The sequence below is a fragment of the Procambarus clarkii genome, chromosome 6, assembly GCF_040958095.1.
Source record: "Procambarus clarkii isolate CNS0578487 chromosome 6, FALCON_Pclarkii_2.0, whole genome shotgun sequence".
Taxonomy (NCBI): domain Eukaryota; kingdom Metazoa; phylum Arthropoda; class Malacostraca; order Decapoda; family Cambaridae; genus Procambarus; species Procambarus clarkii.
In genome coordinates this window covers 39,440,275-39,460,778 of record NC_091155.1, presented here as the reverse complement: position 1 = coordinate 39,460,778, position 20,504 = coordinate 39,440,275, and the positions used below count along the sequence as shown (strand labels likewise).

Genomic DNA, 20,504 nt, shown 5'->3' with positions numbered 1-20,504 from the left:
TCTGCGTCTCTTAGGTGTTCGGATGTTGGCCTGAACTCCCCGATGCTGATCTACCCGCCGAGTCGGGTTTGGCTTCGTCGGCTGTTCTGGTTCCTTTGGGGACGTCCCTTCCGCCTCTCTCGTGATCGCTGGGTTCAGACCCCAGGGGCTTTGCATCAGATGCTGCATCACCGGCTTCCTCTTCGCGTTTTTCGAGGTTCAGTGCCTTGGCGCCTACCTGATCCCTCGCTCAATGTGTTCACAAATGCGTCGTCTCTCAGCTGGGGCTTTGTGACCAGTGCTCACCAGGCTGGCCAGGGTCGATGGGGTCCGTCCTCCCGTTGAGCCCACAGCACTGTGCGGGAGTTCGCGGCGGTGTGGTTTGCTCTTCGGAGGATTCGAGTCACCCACGGGTCGACGATCTGGCTCCATTTGGACTGCTCCCCGGTGGTTCATTGTCTGAACCAGGGGGGTTTGATGCGGTCCTTTGCTCTTTGGTGCTGGTCGCTTCGGGTGACTTGTCTGCTGAGTTCTCGGGGTTTGGCTCTCCTGGTAGTTCACGTGCGGGGAGTGTGCAACGTCTTGGCTGACGGCCAGTCTCGTTTTGTTCCCCCTCTCCACGGAATGGACGGTCGATGCTGACTCCTTCCGCTGGCTTTGCCAGACATTCAGATGCCCCGAGGTGGACCTCTTCGCGTTGACATGGTCGCGGCGTTTTCCCCTGTACGTGGCTCCCTTTCCCGACTGCAAGGCCGTCGGGGTTGACGCCTTTTGGCAGGACAGGTCGAAGTGGGGGTTCCTGTACCTCTTTCCCCCAGTTCAGCTGTTGCTCCAGGTTCTGATTCTCTTAGAGACTTACCAGGGAAGAGTTGTCCTCTTGGCCCCTTGGTGGCCGGCCCAGCTGTGGTTTCAGGCGCTGCTTGCTCGGTGTCCGAACCCGGAGGTTTTTCCGCGCTCCACCTCTTCCAGCAGATCGGCCCGGTACGTCACGTGGCTGGTTTGATCTTCTTCTCGAGTCTTTGCGTATGGTATTTTTGACTCGAGTTTATCATCATCTCTATGGTGATCAGGTGGCTTCCTTATTAGTGTCCCACCTGCGGGCTTCGTCTCGGCGGCTGTATGAAGTTTCCTTGCGGTCCTTCCGGTTCTTCTTACGTTTTCGTCGTTGTACTTCATTTTCTGTTAGGGTGGTGTTGTCCTTTCTCTCTCTTGGTTGTTCCAGGATCATCATCTTATGCTAACACTATCGCCTCGTATTGTGCGGCGCTGGCGGAACCGCTTCAGCTTGCTTTCGGTATTGATGTCATGTCTGCGCCGTTTCGCAAGCTGTCTCAGGCTTTGTTTCACCTCCAGCCTGCTCATGCACCACCTGAGCCGTCCTGGTCTTTGGACAGAGTGCTCTCTTTTCTTTCTTCTCCTCGTTTTGTTGTGGCCCCCTCGGTTCCAGATTGTTTTTCGAAGGCTCTTTTCCTGTTGGTATTGGCCTCTGGGGGTCGGGTGGGTGAGCTTCGTGCTCTCCTCCGGTGCAGAGGTTTCTGCTCCTTTGGTCAGGGTGATCAGTTTGTTTGTCTGCAGGATTCTCCTTCTTTTCTGGCGAAGAATGAGACTGCTGCATTCTGGGGGGGCCCTTGGGTTGTTGATGCTTGGTTGGTTCGGCCGGGGGTGCATCATGTTTTGTGTCCGGTTGCGGCTCTCCACCGTTAATTGCGCACCACGGCTTCCATGTTTGTGGATGCGCTTTGGGTTGATCTGGTTTCCCTTCTTCCCTGTTCGAGGATGCGGGTCTCCCAGGTCGTCTGCAGGGTTATTAAGGCTAGCCAGCCTGCAGTCTATCCCCTTGCCCATGACGTCCGCAAGTTTGCAGCTTTTGCTGCCATCTTTGGCAATATGTCCTGGGCTGACATTCGGGCGCGGGGATTTTGGCAATCAAACAAAGTCCTGGCTGCTCGTTACCTTGTAAACGTTCGTGGGCCCGGTCGGGCCTGTGTCGCTTTGAGTCGGCAGATGCAGCCAGTTGTCTCGACTTCGGGTTGAGGAGTGAGCAGCAACCGTCTCCTGGGTAAGTCCCTATTCTTTTCCTCTGTGGGTAGTTAGCTCCGGGGAGCCGTAGGGGCTCACCCCTAGAAAACCAGCGTTGGATGTAATGAAATGCCATTTTCTGGGTGAGTCCCGGAGGCTGCCCGGCATCCCTCCCTCTTTTCAGTCTGTGTATTTTTTTGCATGTTTTTGACATCCAGCCTCAGAACTGGGGTGTGGATCGCTGGTGCGGTAGGTCTGGGGCTGTCCCTTCCCCCTCCCCAGGAGGGGGAGGGGCTGCACAGACAGCAGCGTGACGACGGATGATGTTATACTAGTTTGCTCATTTTTGTTTGGGGAGTTCTATCCACTCGTTTGGTTTTTGGTTTAAATTTTCACCAGAATAGGGGTTTGTTTTGGAATGCCTACCTTTCTAGGTGCCTAACCCGGTCGATGGCAAACATAGAATGCTTCCAATTACACGGGGGTTTCTATAGGCCATTGCTCCCCTTGCCTCTCTAGAGGGGGCCAGGTTCTGGCTCGTGGTCCCTGGTAGGCCCATAAGAACTCCATACACATGACTGATGCCAAAGTCTAACATTAGCATATCAGCCTAGTAAGCTCCGGGGAGCCTCCGGGACTCGCCCAGAAAATGGCGTTTCATTACATTCAACGCTGGTTTTTTTATGGATTCAAGGCTTCGTTTTCTGTGACCCTCCATTTGTCTGTAAAGCTTTGCTGACTTTCTGGAGGCTGCTTCTTGTGGGGTGGTGGATTGTCACCTGTTCCCGGTACCTCTCTGAGGGTGACCTGTTCTGGCTCTGGGCCCTGGTAGGCCAAACAGAACTTCTGTGACTGATGTGACCATTTAGTATGTAGCAATCTCACCAAGATAGCTTTAGAGACCCACTGGGATTATTCAGAAAATAATTGTACTCTTTTCACAGGGATGATTATAATGTACCTGAATAACTGTACACATATTTTATGGAGGCTGATAATTATATATACAGTATTTCTTAATTTGCAGGGAACTGGGCGTGGCAAAATACGAGTAAGTTCTTCCCCAAAAGCATCACCTGGCAGAGGGAAACGAAATGGTGAAAGTCGTAAGTGTCGCAAAGTATATGGCATGGAACAGCGTGATCTTTGGTGCACACAGTGCAAGTGGAAAAAAGCTTGTAGTCGCTTTGGAGAGTGAATGATCTCTCAGTCCTCGGCATGATCAGTGTGCTCAATTATGCAGTTTAGAAACAAAAAATACATTTTGATGCATAATCAATAATTACCATACTGTATATTGAAAATGAGTCATCACAAGGATTGTGAGAGCACAAATTTGTTGTGATTCCCTGGAAACACTAATAGTAAGAGAAGGGATAACAAAATCACTATGCAAGTAAGTGTTGCCATAATTTTTTTCAAGTGTTCACTGCAGAGAAGAAATAGTGTTAAGGTTGGTGATCATTAAATTTTGTTTCAGCAATCTAAGTATGACATTCATTGATGGCTCAATATAAAGTCTGTTACCATCAGCTAGTGCATGGTCTTTTGATGATGGTAAACATGAATGTATCAGAACAGTAGACTGGGATAGAATAGTTTCTCTAATCCCAGGAGCAAGCGAGCTAGCTACATTATATATAGTATATACAGTATACATAAAATATATACAGTATATACAGTATACATAAAATATATACAGTATATGTGATATATATGCAGTATATCACTGCACATTATTGAGAGTGATTTACCACAAACTAAAAGCTAATGAAATGGTAATTGGTTTGAACATAAGAGTAGTGGTTGATGATTCAGGAGTGAACTCTGCTGTGATGTCAACTTAAAGTGGCAAGAACACACTCAAATGTCTTAAAAGGTGGTGAATACTTGACTTCATAAAACAGTTTCACATAAAAACACAGAATGTGGAAATGGAACAATTACAATGAGTGTGTAATGTTGTAATAAAGCAAGGCTTCCAGATCTCCCGCACCCATTATGTGAACACCAGGTTAAAACCACTGGTTTGTATACATAATTATGCAACAGATAATATAATTTGTATATCCAGCTTAAATGCTGTGTTTTAAATTTAAGGCAAGGGTCTTTCCGTGTATGTAATTGTATTTTAGGCAGAGTGAAGTGCGGATGAGGCAAGCCATAGGTGATGAGTAAATCTGAATGTTCAGAATAAATTTTTACACAAAGTATGCATACATTTTTTGTGTAATACCAAGTAGAATTCATGACAGCAATACTGTACTTCCTGTTCTACACTACAGGAAATATCACCTATGCTTCCAAGTCCTATAATATTACTTTTATGTTATATTTTCAGGTGTAAAGTGTTTGATAAGCATATAATGCAAGCACTTGAAATGTACAAACAAAAGTCATGATAATCTTGTGATGCTCACATGTCTGTGCAACTTTAAGTATAGAGTGGTTGAAGGCAGGAGAGTGCTCAGAGATATTTCACAAAATTTTAATGTACTGATATTATGTGTTTCCCACATTCTCAACTAATCATGTGGTTCAGTAATGAACTATCTGCTTCAATAACTACCAGTCATTATATGCCATTGTTGAACTGTGGAATTACTTGCTTTGTTCAGTGCCATGTGAGTTCCGCTGTGCTCTGGTAATATTAATACCTTAATCAGCAAAAGTTCCAGCCCTGCTTGACAAATTGTTTAATTCTTTTGTAGTAAAGTATTTCGCTAGGTATCTCGAGGAACGGATTGCCGTGGACTCACATTGCTAGCATCAAGTTATGGAATTGTTTGATGCTTCAAAGGTTATAGTTTATTAAAGTTGAATAAATTGCCATGATATACTGCTTATGTACTTATTCAAGGACAAAATGTTTGTCACAAAGATGTTATTTCATCTAAAATAAACTCTTTGAAGCATGTTTATGGAGCACTCTCTAGTCTGCTCTCAGTGTAACATTGTTACTGCAGCATTAAATCAATTTCAAATGTTCTTTGTAAACTTCTAGACCTAGCAAACTTGAGATTGTTTTATGGTAAAAAAGAGGAAAGAATAGATAAGATTATCTATGGCAACATATCAGTCAGGTGATGAAGAGCATTCTTGAAAAGATATTCATCTTTAACTGAGTTGGTCTTAATATTATTGATATTAAAACAATAAGGTTTGGAAATAACTTTTGATCATTTATTTAAGAATACTTTACTATAATTTGCCATATTTAGTGATTTTATTTTATAGATGGCATTTCTTTTATACTTTTTCTTAAATATTTATCCATGACATTTAATTGATTATAAGGGAGCATGTCATTGAAGCAATCACAGCACGCACGTGCAAACAAAATTTGAACACGCCTTCCTGATACCGTAGCAATAATGATTGTTATTAATTAAATATTTATATAATTTATATACCTGTTATGATAATGTATGAAATTATGTTTTTAGAGAATTATATTTAATATGCAAGATTTAATTACGGTCCAGTATAAAAAAATCTATTGTACTAAAATACTGGATTTATATTGTTTTATAGTGAATATTACAAATTTAGACATGGATCTTGGTCATCCCTAAAATTTTTTCCTGTTACTCAACTTGTTAATTGTAATCATTACTTCAGGAGCAAGACAGCATAATCTTTATGTATAGTAATAATTAAATGCTTGCATCTAATTTTCCACATAATCACTGGCGATAAAATATGCTGGTGATAGTGTTGGGCCAATGTTATTGGGATAAGAAAACTGCACTGGCATGCAAATGGAGTGATAAGTTTAATACGGTATTCCTAAGTAAGATCTCATGAATGAGAAGCAGCTGCTCACATGGACACCAGCATATAAGACCAGGGCAGCTCACAGTTCACCTAGCCTGTAACTAGGACTTTCCTCAAGATTGTATGGTACTATACCCCCAACATTGCCTGTTATTTAGCATGATCCTTACCATCTACCAGTGAAGATGCACGCAGCTCAAACCGTCCGCTGGTGGCTGTGGCTCACTCTGCACTGGTGGCTTTGTCTCTCCACCACTGAAAATGGACTGGACCTCTAGTGAATATGACTATAATGAAATTACCTCCATTGATAAATATGACTATACCTGTATTGGTGAACATAGTTTGGGCATTCTACTAGTGAATATCAAGACCCTCTACCACTGGTGAACAGGGTCTGAACTCCTATGGGTATTATGGCTTATATTGTTCACTAATAAATGTTGCCTAAACTGCCCACTGGTGAACACAGCATAAGTCATCTCAACTGTACAGTTCACCATATTCACTTAGACCATTTATTGCTGGATATGACCAGTGGACATGGCCAGGACCTTCCACCAGTAGACATGGCCAGGACCTTCCACCAGTAGACATGGCCAGGACCTTCCACCAGTAGACATGGCCAGGACCTTCCACCAGTAGACATGGCCAGGACCTTCCACCAGTAGACATGGCCAGGACCTTCCACCAGTAGACATGGCCAGGACCTTCCACCAGTAGACATGGCCAGGACCTTCCACCAGTAGACATGGCCAGGACCTTCCACCAGTAGACATGGCCAGGACCTTCCACCAGTAGACATGGCCAGGACCTTCTACCAGTGGACATGGCCAGGACCTTCTACCAGTGGACATGGCCAGGACCTTCTACCAGTAGACATGGCCAGGACCTTCTACCAGTGGACATGGCCAGGACCTTCTACCAGTAGACATGGCCAGGACCTTCCACCAGTGGACATGGCCAGGACCTTCCACCAGTGGACATGGCCAGGACCTTCTACCAGTGGACATGGCCAGGACCTTCTACCAGTGGACATGGCCAGGACCTTCTACCAGTAGACATGGCCAGGACCTTCTACCAGTAGACATGGCCAGGACCTTCTACCAGTAGACATGGCCAGGACCTTCTACCAGTAGACATGGCCAGGACCTTCTACCAGTGGACATGGCCAGGACCTTCTACCAGTAGACATGGCCAGGACCTTCTACCAGGGGACATGGCCAGGACCTTCCACCAGTAGACATAGCCAGGACATCCACCAGGGGACATGGCCAGGACATCCACCAGTGACCACAGTTTCACTATATATACCACTGCCAATTTTTTCACGGCATTATCAATTGAATGTTGTGTTGTGATTTTTTTATCAGTTTTTCATTGTTCCTTTTTTTCATTTATGTTGCATATCATTAACTTAGAAATAAATGTGAAAGTACATAAAGAAATATTGAGAGGCTATATAATGCTCATTGTGTTGAGGTAGTTGGACGAAACAGGTTTAAGGGAACCCCTCTTGTGATCAGTCTTTCAATGCCCAAATTAAATATGCATTATAGTCAGTCTGGTTAGTTTTCGGTCATTCATATTTGCATTTTTCATATATTGTATAGAAGTAGTAGTACACGTCAGAGCTTTAGGATATAAAATACCCGGTGCATTCAGATTTGCCCATATACAATATGGATATAAAGTTGCATATAATATAGCCAGATATTTATTGTCCTAAGCTGATGATACATAATCATTAATAACAGAGGTGAGATCAAGTCCACTACCAAATGTGTGCTTTAAGTAGATTTTATAACAAATGATCTCTAAATATTTAGAGTTAGATATTGTATCATTTATGGAGAATATATAGAATTAATATATTTCATTTAAAAATACAGAAAGGGCTCTCTTCACTTCTGGTGCTAATGTTGCCATAAGTAAAAAAAAAAAACTAGAAAAATGTCCACTTCATTTGTGTGCAAACCATTCAGTAATTACTATGTAAAAAGAACATTTGATTTATCAATATCAAAATATGTAACAAAATGGCCTTGGACTGCACAAATGTTTATTAAAAGAAATCTCACATATTGGGTATTAGACTGTACGTACAGTAATGTCAGTTGATAATGTATTTTTTTCCATCAATTTTGTACATGAGATATGGACACACGTATCTTGTGAAGAGTCTGCCAACCCTAGTCTAAGAATCAGAATAACTTTTAAACAAATACTGTATTGTACTTGTAATTAATTCATAGTGATTAAACAAGAATGTCAATTTAGGAATATATAATGATATTTTTTCTGAACATTGAATAGTCACTGTTAGTTAATACAAACTAGGTAGTGAAAAATCTACCTCATCCACAGTAGTCCCAAGTAGCCAAAGGCAAGATGGGCTGAGAGTTAGGGTGGTGGCACTGTGTATATTTCAAGGACTACCTGTCTTTCATTTGTATTAAACATGTTTGTTTAAAAACAACAAGCCGCACGATTGCCTATGCAATAGGAGACGGACACCTTGTGGGACATCTCACATTACAAATACTGTAATATACATTTTTTATGCCATTGCCAAGAAGTAAACCAAGGACCTCAATACTGAAAGTGTAATTTGATATTTTATGCCATAGTACAAAGTATTTTATGATGTCTTAATTTTTACAAAGCTTTTGCTAATTGCCACACACAATTTTTGTGTTTAGAGTTGTAAGACTTATAAAAAAGAGTTTATTGATGTATAATCCATTTTCATCCATGTATTGTATGTGTTGTACATATTCTCTGCTTAATGGTGTCGGCTATTCAACTACTGTAAAAAGATCCTTGAGTTTCTGTTATATACCCTATGGATTTAAAGATATATGAACTATTATATAGTAATTGATTTTGTTATTTTAATTCTACAGAATGTATGATTACTTTTATTAATAGATATGTATCATTATCATGAACAGAGTATTTCTTATTACCAGAAAAAATATATGAAATTAGGCAAAGAAAAATCCATAGGGTTATTCTATAGTTTTTTTCTGATTTGTAGTTATAGATATTTGAGCATGTTGAGCAAGGGTTCATTATTATTTTGAAGTTATGCTTCAAATGTTTTAAAAATTATATTAAAACTTGTACAGTACAGTACAGTATATGCAAATTTTTTTAACCAAATTATATACTGCATTAAATTTATAACAAAATAACACGATAAAATTTATTGAGAAATGAATAATGGTTGTATAAGTGCAACAATATCACTTCTCTGACCAGGGCAAAGTTTGTCTAAATGTGTTCAACATGTTTTAACTTTTGTACAGACCTGATAGACTGCAGCGTGTTTTGAATTACTATTTTATAAGAATAATACATATTTCTCTATCCAGACATTGCTGTAATTGTCTGTATTGTTTAAAGTAATAAAAAATTGTGCATGAACATTAATTTGTTTACTTTACCTTTTATTGTTGATTATTGATTGATTATTTCTGATTATTGATTATGTAATCAGATGTAACACAAACAAAGAGCAACAGTTTTAAGCTCAACCAGCTACATTGTAGGACTGAGAACAGGAGATGCTTTTTCACCCACAGGGTTATAAACCCACGGAACTGTCTACTCGCTGAAGCTGTAAATGCCAAAACTCTCAACTTTTAAAATCCAACTGGAAAAGATCAGGGTAAATGACGAAACCTTTGACAAGCTGCTTCCTGTCGTCGTCGAGGCCTCTAGTGTGTTAGTGGCCCTCGGGTAAATTATTGCTGATTATTGATTATTTAGTGCTAATTATTGATGGATGCTGATTACCTGCTTGAGACCTGCATGATGTTCTACTTGACCTGGGAGTTGTTCTACTTGACCTGGGAGTTGTTCTACTTGACCTGGGAGTTGTTCTACTTGACCTGGGAGTTGTTCTACTTGACCTGGGAGTTGTTCTACTCCCCAGGCCCGGCCCGAGGTCAGGCTTGATTATTGCTGATTATTGGTAGAAATGAAGTTGGTCCTGCTAAATACCATAGAAATACAACGGAGGAAATAAACTTATTTTTCAATTATTATCATTTTCTTTGGTTGCTCTTGCTAGTAAAGTATCCAGTGTTGAGTAACAGCCTGCTTTAACATTCCAGTCTTTGCCCTGCCATCAGTTGCTTTGATGCTACATATTTTCAACTACAATTACTGGTATTTATTTTTTAAATCAAAGATTTAAAGATTCTTAGTACATGTACTAAATCATATGATACTTTGCCCTGAACATTATAAAATACATGCTTAGCTTAACAAAAGATGTCAATGCTAGTGATATGAAGTCTATACCCAACTTATAATTCCATTTACATTTTGCAGGGATTAACTTTGATATTTTCATATTTGATGATGACCAGCCTTATCAGTTGTTCCAGTTGTTGGTCTGGGCAATTTAGCAAGGCAAATACTTTATATTGTATATCATTTGTTTTATTTCTTGAACATTCTCATATACAAAGAGTAATCACACTAACGTGATGTATCAATGACATCCAGAGGAGCCGCGATGAGGATTCGAACCTATGCAGTGGGCATTCCTACGCACATGCCCCGACATGGTCAAAAAGACTGAAACCTGGAGTTCTACTGAACACACAAGGGTTTCCTAAAGCTTCCACTGAAGCTGGACTAGGATTTTCACACAATCCCCTTATGCGTGACGATATTATTATTATGCTCTGTCATCTAGGAATGTTCTACCTCTGACACTTTCAACACACAGAGTGTAATCACACTAATGCAATATATACCCCACCCTGAGTGCCAATCAGGGTTATCTTGAGGTATTCTTGAGATGATTTTGGGGCTTAGTTTCCCCGCGGTCCGGTCCTCGACCAGACCTCCTTTTTGTTACACATCCCCAGGAAGCAGCCTGTAGCAGCTGTCTAACTCCCAGGTACCTATTGCTAGGTGAACAGGTGTATCAGGGTGAAAGAAACTCTGCACATGTGTTTCCGTCTCTGCCGGGGATCGAACTTGGAACCTTAGGACTACAAATCCCGAGCGCTGTCCACTCAGCTGTCAGGCCCCCTGATGTGGGGAGATTAAGGTGGGGTTTAACATAATATGGGACTCTATGGAGGTGCACATCAACAGGGTGGGAATGTTTATTGTGACAAAGAATAAGATACTTAGGCCACGAAGTGGGGGCCAAACAAATCCTGGAATTTGGAATTCCAGGATTTGTTTGGCCCCCACTTTGTGGCCTAAGTATTTTATTCTTTGTCACAATAAACATTCCCACCCTGCTGATGAGCAGAGGTAGAAGGAAGGAAACATATGTGAGCACAGGGACAGTGTCTGGAACTCCCAAGAATGAGGTGATAAATGGCACAGTTGTCACAATAGAAGATGGAGCTATATCGGGCAATGAGGAAGTTGCCACCGGAAGCTAGGAGCTCAAATCTGCATAAGAAATGGGAGAGGGGGGGGGGAAGTGTCAGTCAGGACAGTCTGAGGCAATGCCTGGTCTGGGCTCACCACAGATGAAGCCCAGATGAAGGAGTTTCATGGAGCTCCTTCATCTGGAGTCTGATCTTCCAATATGGTCTGACTTGGGGGTCTGGTTGCCAACTCGATGAGTCTGCGAATAGGAGAGAGGATCTGAAGTATACATGAAGGTAAACTGATCAAGACTTCACTGCCCAGCACTCCCACCCACAACAGAGCTCAAATGGGAGGCATCAGCATATGGGCAAGCAACCCCAGGGGTAACTGAAATAGTTATTATTGAGGGGCCAAGCTATATTCCAAGGACTGATAGGGATACCACCCAAACAATGCCCCGCCGACATGATGTCTAACTAGGAAGGGATAATGAATATAGCCGATTGATTCAGGTGAGCCACACTGAACTTCCTGTTTTACCTCCATTCCCACCAGAGAAATGTTGTGCCCCATTCCTCAGGAGCCACAGCTGTTGAGTAGGCTTAACTTCCAGATGAAACAAGGCATGCATGGGTCTCCATGCAAGGCTGTAATACATGGGGCTGTATTTAGCTTATGCTCTGCCACAGCAGGTAGGACATGGGAGTAGTGCACAATAGCCCCCCCTCACTGCACCACAGCACCATCCACATAGTGTTGTGGATGCACTAAATTTTATTCCGCAAACCTTGTTAATCCACATTATTATATAGTCTTTCAACTGCATTTTTCTCAATAAATATTTTATTATCTGTTCAGATTTATGGACTTTATCAGATTTTATGAAATACATGTAGTGCCAAAATATGCACTACAATTTAGTGTACTTTCACATTAACCCTTAAACTGCGCAACACACCTGCAGGTGCGTTGCGTCTGGTTTGTATGTAGCCACATTCCCGTCTGGTTTGCGCAACGCGCCTCCGGGTATTTGTATTTTTCACGTTCCATTCAAAACTTCTGCGGCTACATCAGGTTCACATCAGCTTCTTCAGGGCTCTTGTAAACAGATGCCATCTTTAAAAAAAATTGTGGTCCACATTCCCGGGTGTGAGAGAGTCAGTACTGAGTGAGCAACCAAGGCCGGCACACACAGCATGAGCTCACAGAACTGCTGTTCAGCTTGTGACCAGAGCATCGCCAAATAATGTCAATATATATACAGTATATAACTTGCATTATTTAGCCATGATAGTATTACAGAAGAGCCTGAGTGTGATAATGACTGTGTATAATGTTCAAATATCAGTGATTCAATGCTGTTCACGATGTTCACAGCACTAGCCACAACACCACAGCATTATTTCGTCCGTCTAGGAATCTTCAAACGACTTCTTAGGTTCCTTTACAAAATAAACTAGCGGTCAGTTATTTATTTACAGGAATTAGTGACCAGTATTGTGATAACAGCAGGATTGTGGTGATAATTAGCACTGTGCGTAGTATTGTGGGAGGAGGAATTGTGGTGAGGGAGAGAATCGAGGTAGCCTCATTGTGTGTGGGGCAGCCACTCTTGTTTTGCTCATCATACTAGCTTAGTGGTTCACTATGGTGAACACACATGTACATAGGTATATACAATGTGTGTATATACCCATGTTCATGTGCGTAGTATTGTTGGAGGAGTAATTGTGGTGAGGGAGCGAGGGAGAGAATTGAGGTAGCCTCACTATGTATGTGGCAGCCACTCTTATTCTGCTCATCATACCAGCTTAGTGGTTCACTATGGTGAACACATTTGTACATGGGTATATAAAATGTGTGTATATAGTGTAATGACAGAAACAGGAGTATGCTGGGAGGAGCTAGTTTGGTGAGGGAGGTGACGTAATCGTAGCGTCGTCTGCTGGCTGCTGTGTGATTTCTCATGCAGTGTATGGTGGCCACTGTAAAGTTTGGGCACAATACCGGCTTACTTGCATAGTTCTGGTGAATAAAACATGTAGATAGGTATACATAACATGTGTAAATAGTGTAATAAAAACAATAACATTATGGTGGGAAGACCAATGTTGGCGAGTAAGATGTTGGAGGAGTGAGGGAGAGACTGGATGTTGAAGGAGTGAGGGTGTGGCAGCTGACACTCGCTGAGTTCTGAGTGTGTTCATGGTGAATGTATATAGTGTGTACATATGTTGGTGAATGTATATAGTGTGTACATATGTTGGTGAATGTATATAGTGTGTACATATGTTGGTGAATGTATATAGTGTGTACATATGTTGGTGAATGTATATAGTGTGTGATAGTGTATAGTGTGTAAATAGATTGTATATATACATAAATGAGCATGTTGCATGGGAAATATGTGCAACATATGTGTACATATGTCATGCATGTAACACAGTGTCTTCAGACAGTATGGATGTTCTACTGCCATAATATAGTGTACATGTTCATTATACGGTACATAGGATTGGCACAAAAAAACAAATAAAATGTATTTGGAGCTGTGCGCAAAAAATGAACCAAAATATATTTGTGGCAACTGGCGCATCTTGAGCTGGGCACGCTTGTGGCCCGTGGTCGCACCACGGGCGACCAGGGATTGATGACGTCACGCGCGAACTTACAGACCCCATAGCAGCCAAAGTACAATTTTGACTTTTTGTTAGCATATCCATACTTAGGGAAGGGTTTTTGACACTTTAAAAAAAACAAATAATTTTTTTCAAAGAATTTATTTCCTGCGCACTGGGGGGGGGGGGGGGGGAAGAGGTGTCATATTTGGAAGCCGAGCAGTTGAGGGGTTAAATACAATTATCGTCATGTTACCCATAAATTCAGGATTATTATTTTTGGAAATAAAAATAAAAACTAATTACTGTACTTCAAAAGAACTATTTAATTAAAAAGAACTTTGTACACTTTAATGCTACATTCTCATTCCAAAGATTTCATAGACTTGTTACAATATTTTTAAAATGATGTCTTGACTTTCATTAAGTGCTGAGCTTGTGCTCTTATTTTACTTTACATACTGAAATAAATACCATATACAGTACAAAAATTTAAATATTATGAGAGAATTCAATACTCTTCAGCATATTGAAACTTTGTTATACAAGATGTTACAACTAATTTTTGATGCCAAAAATGATACTGTAGATTATTATGCTACATATCAACTCCCAGTAACACTATTTTGCTAGCATAGTGTTGGAAACAATGGACTAGATAGTTGCTAGATACTTTAGTACACTGAACATGTCTCAATATAATCAAATTATACAAGCACCAATTCAGAATCCTGTCAAATTTACGAGCTGCTCATTAACACTTAAAATTCTTCCTCAGAGGATAAGAGGTGTGGTGGTGTCATGAAGATTTATGCAGGTGACTGGCCATCATTAAGATAAAACACGAAGACAGTAGAAACAGACCAGCTGGAACGGAAGACAGTAATCGGTATTCGTGATCTGAAAAGGAGATTCAATTATGTCAATTTAATTAATTGAACAAGTAACTGTTAAGTAAAAGAGTAGTCTTGTATTTATATTGATAATGTTACCCAGGGAACTTGTACCTAAAAATGTTCACTACATTAACAATGCATCAACATTTATAGTATCAGTAAAAAAAACACATCTGTACCTCTTGTCCTTTTTTTTTTAAATGAACAATTATATGTACAGTAGAGCAGTAAATAACTAATATATCTATACATATTTGCAAATGAAAATGTGTGTTCAAGGCTGGAGGCCAGACACTTGGGGCTAGCTTGACCTAATTTCTCCCAGTAATTGCTGCTGGATATATGCTCAACATGAACAGGCCCAGATAGGCATCAAAGGGTGCCACGTGATGCAGCCAAACATACCCCTCATGAGAAATCGTAGAATATCACACAACTGTGAATAATTATTATTTTCATGTTATCTTGAGGTTATCTTGAGATGATTTTGGGGCTTTTAGTGTCCCGGCGGCCCGGTCTTCGACCAGGTCTCCACCCCCAGGAAGCAGCCCGTGACAGCTGACTAACACCCAGGTACCTATTTTACTGCTAGGTAACAGGGGCATAGGGTAAAAGAAACTCTGCCCATTGTTTCTCGCCGGCGCCCGGGATCGAACCCGGGACCACAGGATCACAAGTCCAGCGTGCTGTCCGCTCGGCCGACCGGCTCCCTGTTGTTGTTATATCAGGAAATGTTATGCACTCATGATGGCAAAATTCTTAACCCCAGAAGTGCACCAGTTGACATATTAAGGGGTGTGGTGGTGGAGTGCCAGCTGACGCATAATTATAAATCCAATTATAAGATTTAGACTTATATACAGTACAAGTACTGTAAATTAATTGACTTGAGATATGTCAGCATATAGGTAAATCCCCAAAATTTAGAGGTGTAATTCAGGATTAGGCCTATATTCACCGCATAAGACAATGCCCTATAATAAGCACCACCACTTCCCATGCACAACTGTATGAAAAGAAGAAACTACAGTATCTCATAAATATACGGTACCTTAACTAATATTGACATCATAAGGTAGGTGGTGTTAGTGGTTGACATGAGAGGCAGGTGGTGTTAGTGGTTGTCATGAGAGGCAGGTGGTGTTAGTGGTTGTCATGAGAGGCAGGTGGTGTTAGTGGTTGACATGGAAGGCAGGTGGTGTTAGTGGTTGACATGGAAGGCAGGTGGTGTTAGTGGTTGTTATGAGAGGCAGGTGGTGTTAGTGGTAGTCATGAGAGGCAGGTGGTGTTAGTGGTTGTCATGAGAGGCAGGTGGTGTTAGTGGTTGTCATGAGAGGCAGGTGGTGTTAGTGGTTGTCATGAGAGGCAGGTGGTGTTAGTGGTTGTCATGAGAGGCAGGTGGTGTTAGTGGTTGTCATGAGAGGCAGGTGGTGTTAGTGGTTGTCATGAGAGGCAGGTGGTGTTAGTGGTTGTTATGAGAGGCAGGTGGTGTTAGTGATTGACATGAGAGGCAGGTGGTGTTAGTGGTTGACATGAGAGGCAGGTGGTGTTAGTGGTTGTCATGAGAGGCAGGTGATGTTAGTGGTTGTCATGGAAGGCAGGTGGTGTTAGTGGTTGTCATGAGAGGCAGGTGGTGTTAGTGGTTGTCATGAGAGGCAGGTGGTGTTAGTGGTTGTCATGAGAGGCAGGTGGTGTTAGTGGTTGACATGAGAAGCAGGTGATGTTAGTGGTTGTCATGAGAGGCAGGTGGTGTTAGTGGTTGTCATGAGAGGCAGGTGGTGTTAGTGGTTGTCATGAGAGGCAGGTGGTGTTAGTGGTTGTTATGAGAGGCAGGTGGTGTTAGTGGTTGTCATGAGAGGCAGGTGGTGTTAGTGGTTGTCATGAGAGGCAGGTGGTGTTAGTGGTTGTCATGAGAGGCAGGTGGTGTTAGTGGTTGTTATGAGAGGCAGGTGGTGTTAGTGGTTGACATGAGAGGCAGGTGGTGTTAGTGGTTGTCATGAGAGGCAGGTGGTGTTAGTGGTTGTTATGAGAGGCAGGTGGTGTTAGTGGTTGACATGAGAGGCAGGTGGTGTTAGTGGTTGTCATGAGAGGCAGGTGGTGTTAGTGGTTGTCATGAGAGGCAGGTGGTGTTAGTGGTTGTCATGAGAGGCAGGTGGTGTTAGTGGTTGTCATGAGAGGCAGGTGGTGTTAGTGGTTGTCATGAGAGGCAGGTGGTGTTAGTGGTTGTCATGAGAGGCAGGTGGTGTTAGTGGTTGTCATGAGAGGCAGGTGGTGTTAGTGGTTGTCATGAGAGGCAGGTGGTGTTAGTGGTTGTCATGAGAGGCAGGTGGTGTTAGTGGTTGTCATGAGAGGCAGGTGGTGTTAGTGGTTGTCATGAGAGGCAGGTGGTGTTAGTGGTTGTCATGAGAGGCAGGTGGTGTTAGTGGTTGTCATGAGAGGCAGGTGGTGTTAGTGGTTGTCATGAGAGGCAGGTGGTGTTAGTGGTTGTCATGAGAGGCAGGTGATGTTAGTGGTTGTCATGGAAGGCAGGTGGTGTTAGTGGTTGTCATGAGAGGCAGGTGGTGTTAGTGGTTGTCATGAGAGGCAGGTGGTGTTAGTGGTTGTCATGAGAGGCAGGTGGTGTTAGTGGTTGTCATGAGAGGCAGGTGGTGTTAGTGGTTGTCATGAGAGGCAGGTGGTGTTAGTGGTTGTCATGAGAGGCAGGTGGTGTTAGTGGTTGTCATGAGAGGCAGGTGGTGTTAGTGGTTGTCATGAGAGGCAGGTGGTGTTAGTGGTTGTTATGAGAGGCAGGTGGTGTTAGTGGTTGTCATGAGAGGCAGGTGATGTTAGTGGTTGTCATGAGAGGCAGGTGGTGTTAGTGGTTGTCATGAGAGGCAGGTGGTGTTAGTGGTTGACATGAGAGGCAGGTGGTGTTAGTGGTTGTCATGAGAGGCAGGTGGTGTTAGTGGTTGTTATGAGAGGCAGGTGGTGTTAGTGGTTGACATGAGAGGCAGGTGGTGTTAGTGGTTGACATGAGAGGCAGGTGGTGTTAGTGGTTGTCATGAGAGGCAGGTGGTGTTAGTGGTTGTTATGAGAGGCAGGTGGTGTTAGTGGTTGTCATGAGAGGCAGGTGATGTTAGTGGTTGTCATGGAAGGCAAGTGGTGTTAGTGATTCTTTCCACTTTTTGTTCTTTCTTTCTTTCTGTAAGAAATCTTTATATCTTTCTTTCTGTTAAAGAAAGAGTTCTAGGGATCTAAAAGATCTTAATTGACACAGTTATGCCTATGAGGCAACTCTCCTCATTAAAAAAAAAATCAGCGTTGAATGTAACGAAACACCAGTTTCTTGGTGAGTCCCGGAGGCTTCCTGAAGCTATCTTACTGATCAAGTGTCATACTACTCGAGTGTCTTCAGTTGCAGAGTTCTTTGTAAGCCTACCGCAGTCCACGAGGCAAAGGGAGCAATGCCATGAACACTTTACATTTAAGGTATATCTTCTTGCCATCAACCTGGAAATGTGCCCAGAAAGGTGGATGAATCAAAAGAGAGACTACTGCTTGGTTGAAAAGTGCAACTTACATCCTCACAAGCACAAAAGAATTCCCATAGAAAGCAAACAAGCAAAACTTCGTCCAACTAAAGTGTAGAATAAACCAGTCAAAAACATGCTCGGGAATAGGGGAAGCTGGCCTGGGTAAGTCAGGCTGCTACCATCCAGTTCTTTAAATGATGAAAATTGCCTACTGGAGGGATGGAACTTGTCAGAGAGTTTCCGGGGTTCACCCAAAAACTGGCGTTTCATTACATTCAATGCTGGTTTTCTGTGGGAGAGCCCTATTGTCTCCCCGAAGCTAACTACCTACAGAGAAGGAAAACAGGGAAGAACCCGGGAGGCAGCAGCCTTGCAGAGCACAACCCAACAAAGACAGCCATCCGCTACAGAAGCCCCAAAGCAGCAGAGAGCCTGGGATGGTCACAAGAGACCTGGCGGCCAGGACCGTGACCGACCCCCAAAACCCCACGAGCCCAAAAACAGCAGCCAAAGACAGCCAAATGAGTGGCATACATCCGAACATCATGGGCACCAGGGTATACCGCATCATGGGGCACCAGGGTAGACCGCATCATAGACACCAGGGTAGACTACATCATAGGCACTAGGGTAGATTATATTATGGGCACCAGGGAAACCTGATCAACCCAGAGTGCAGCCAGCATTACTGAACCGGAGGCCCTTAGGTAGCGGCGTAAAGCTGCCACCGGACACAATACATGATGTCATGGGAGGCAGGTGGTGTTATTGGTTGTCATGATGGTGTTAGCCTAATCAACCAAATCAACAGCAATCAACAACAATCAACCCCAGCCTAATCAACCAAACATCCATAACCAACGAACCCCTCTAGAATCCCACTGTCTCATTCTTTGCCGGAAAAGAAGGAGCCGGTTGCAAACGAAAAAAAAAGACCATCAGGACCAAACAAACAAACCCCTCTGGTGCCGGAGAAAAGCATGAAGCTCCCCAACCTGACCCACAGAGAATTAGGCCAACAAAACAATGCCTACTAAAAACAAGCATAAACTGAAGGGACCACCACAAACCAAGGTGAAGAAAATAGGAAAGATCCTGGTCCAAAGATGAAGAAGGCTCAGGCGGCGCATGAGCAGGCCGGAGGTGAAAAATACATAAGAAAGATAGTGGAATGGAGTGGAAGTGACATCCAGCCTGAACCCAAGCTGCAGCGGCTGTCAACGCTGCACGATACGAAGCGATAGTACAATATTCACTCAATGTATTAGTATCCTGACCTATATGTACACAGGTTGTTAAATCCTTGGCTCCACCAAATCTGGAGGTTTTAAAATTATGGTAACTGTTTAGTTATATCTGGGAGAGCAACAGTGGGTGGGTGGGCTGACTGGTTAACTGGTTGGTAGGTAGGTGGGTTGATTAAATGGCTGGTCTAGGGCAGGCAAGTGGGCTAGGTGGATGGAATGGGTTTGGGTGGGTGGGTGGCTGGCTGGCAGTAGTAAGGGTGGCCAGGAACTGGCTGGCTAGTGAGCAGGCAGGGTTAGCAGGTGGGTGGGCAAAATGGGGTGGATGGATAGATGGATTGGTGGCTAACTCCCTGGGTTGGTGGGCTGGGCAGGTGGGCAGGATGGATGGGTAGGTAGGTAGGTGGATGGACTGGTGGCCGAGTGGAAGGCAGGAGGGATGGGTAGGTGCATAGACAGGGAGGATGGCTGGGTGGGCGGACTGGCTGGGTGAGTGGGCAGGCAGGCAGTGTGGATGGATTGATGGCTGACTGCTGGGCAGGCTGGGTAGGTAAGTTAATAGGTGGGCAGGCTGGTCAACATTCTTGTCAATCTTGTCAATGTTCTGGGCTCTCTGCGGCCTTGTGTTGCCTTGGGCCGTCTGTTACAGCCAGTTGACTCATCTTCATCGTGAGACATGCTATGCAGCCGCCTCCCAGGTAAGTCCCTGTTTTTATTTATCTGTGGGTAGATAGCCTCAGGGAGCCGATGGGGCTCCCCACAATAAACTAGCGTTGAATGTATTGAAATGTCATTTTCTGGGCGAGCCTCGGAGGCTCCCTGACACTTTCCCTCCCTCTGGTTGGCAATTTTCATCATTCTCTGAACCGAGGGTTGTGGGGGTAGTACGGCCGGCTCCTCTCCCCCCCCCTCCTGTCGGGGGAGGGTTGGGGTGCTAACGAGCAGGCATGCTAGTTGGATGACATGTTGCTCGTTTCATTGTTTTCTATTGGGGGAGTTCTTTGGCTCTATTTGGACGTAGGTTGCAATTTTAACCAGTTAGAGGTTTGTAACTGTTCGCCTACCTTTCTAGTGGTATCCCGGTCGATGGCAGACATGACAACTCTATAA

At 43.3% G+C, this 20,504-nt stretch overlaps 3 protein-coding genes across 6 annotated transcripts in view; 2 read left to right on the top strand and 1 right to left on the bottom strand.

The window, feature by feature from the left end:
- LOC123754114 (zinc finger protein 704) overlaps window positions 1-9,206 on the top strand; it is a 40,096-nt gene extending 30,890 nt beyond the window's left edge. The window contains exon 4 of the mRNA XM_045736308.2: window positions 3,026-9,206. Coding sequence (XP_045592264.2) covers window positions 3,026-3,196 — 171 coding nt within the window. The 3' untranslated portion in view covers window positions 3,197-9,206. The remainder of the gene's footprint in view (window positions 1-3,025) is intronic.
- Window positions 1-20,504, top strand: part of Rpn1 (regulatory particle non-ATPase 1) — a 674,509-nt gene that overhangs the window by 132,803 nt on the left and 521,202 nt on the right. The gene's annotated exons all lie outside the window — the stretch shown is intronic.
- The window catches only part of LOC123754113 (glycerol kinase), a 266,318-nt gene continuing 259,862 nt past the window's right edge, over window positions 14,049-20,504 (bottom strand). For all 4 annotated transcript variants that reach the window (XR_011223551.1, XR_011223553.1, XR_011223552.1 and 1 more), the window contains one exon: window positions 14,049-14,642. Coding sequence is in view for 1 of the 4 variants with exons in the window: in XM_069308583.1 (XP_069164684.1) it covers window positions 14,542-14,642 (101 nt within the window). In the remaining 3 variants the exon portion in view is untranslated. The remainder of the gene's footprint in view (window positions 14,643-20,504) is intronic.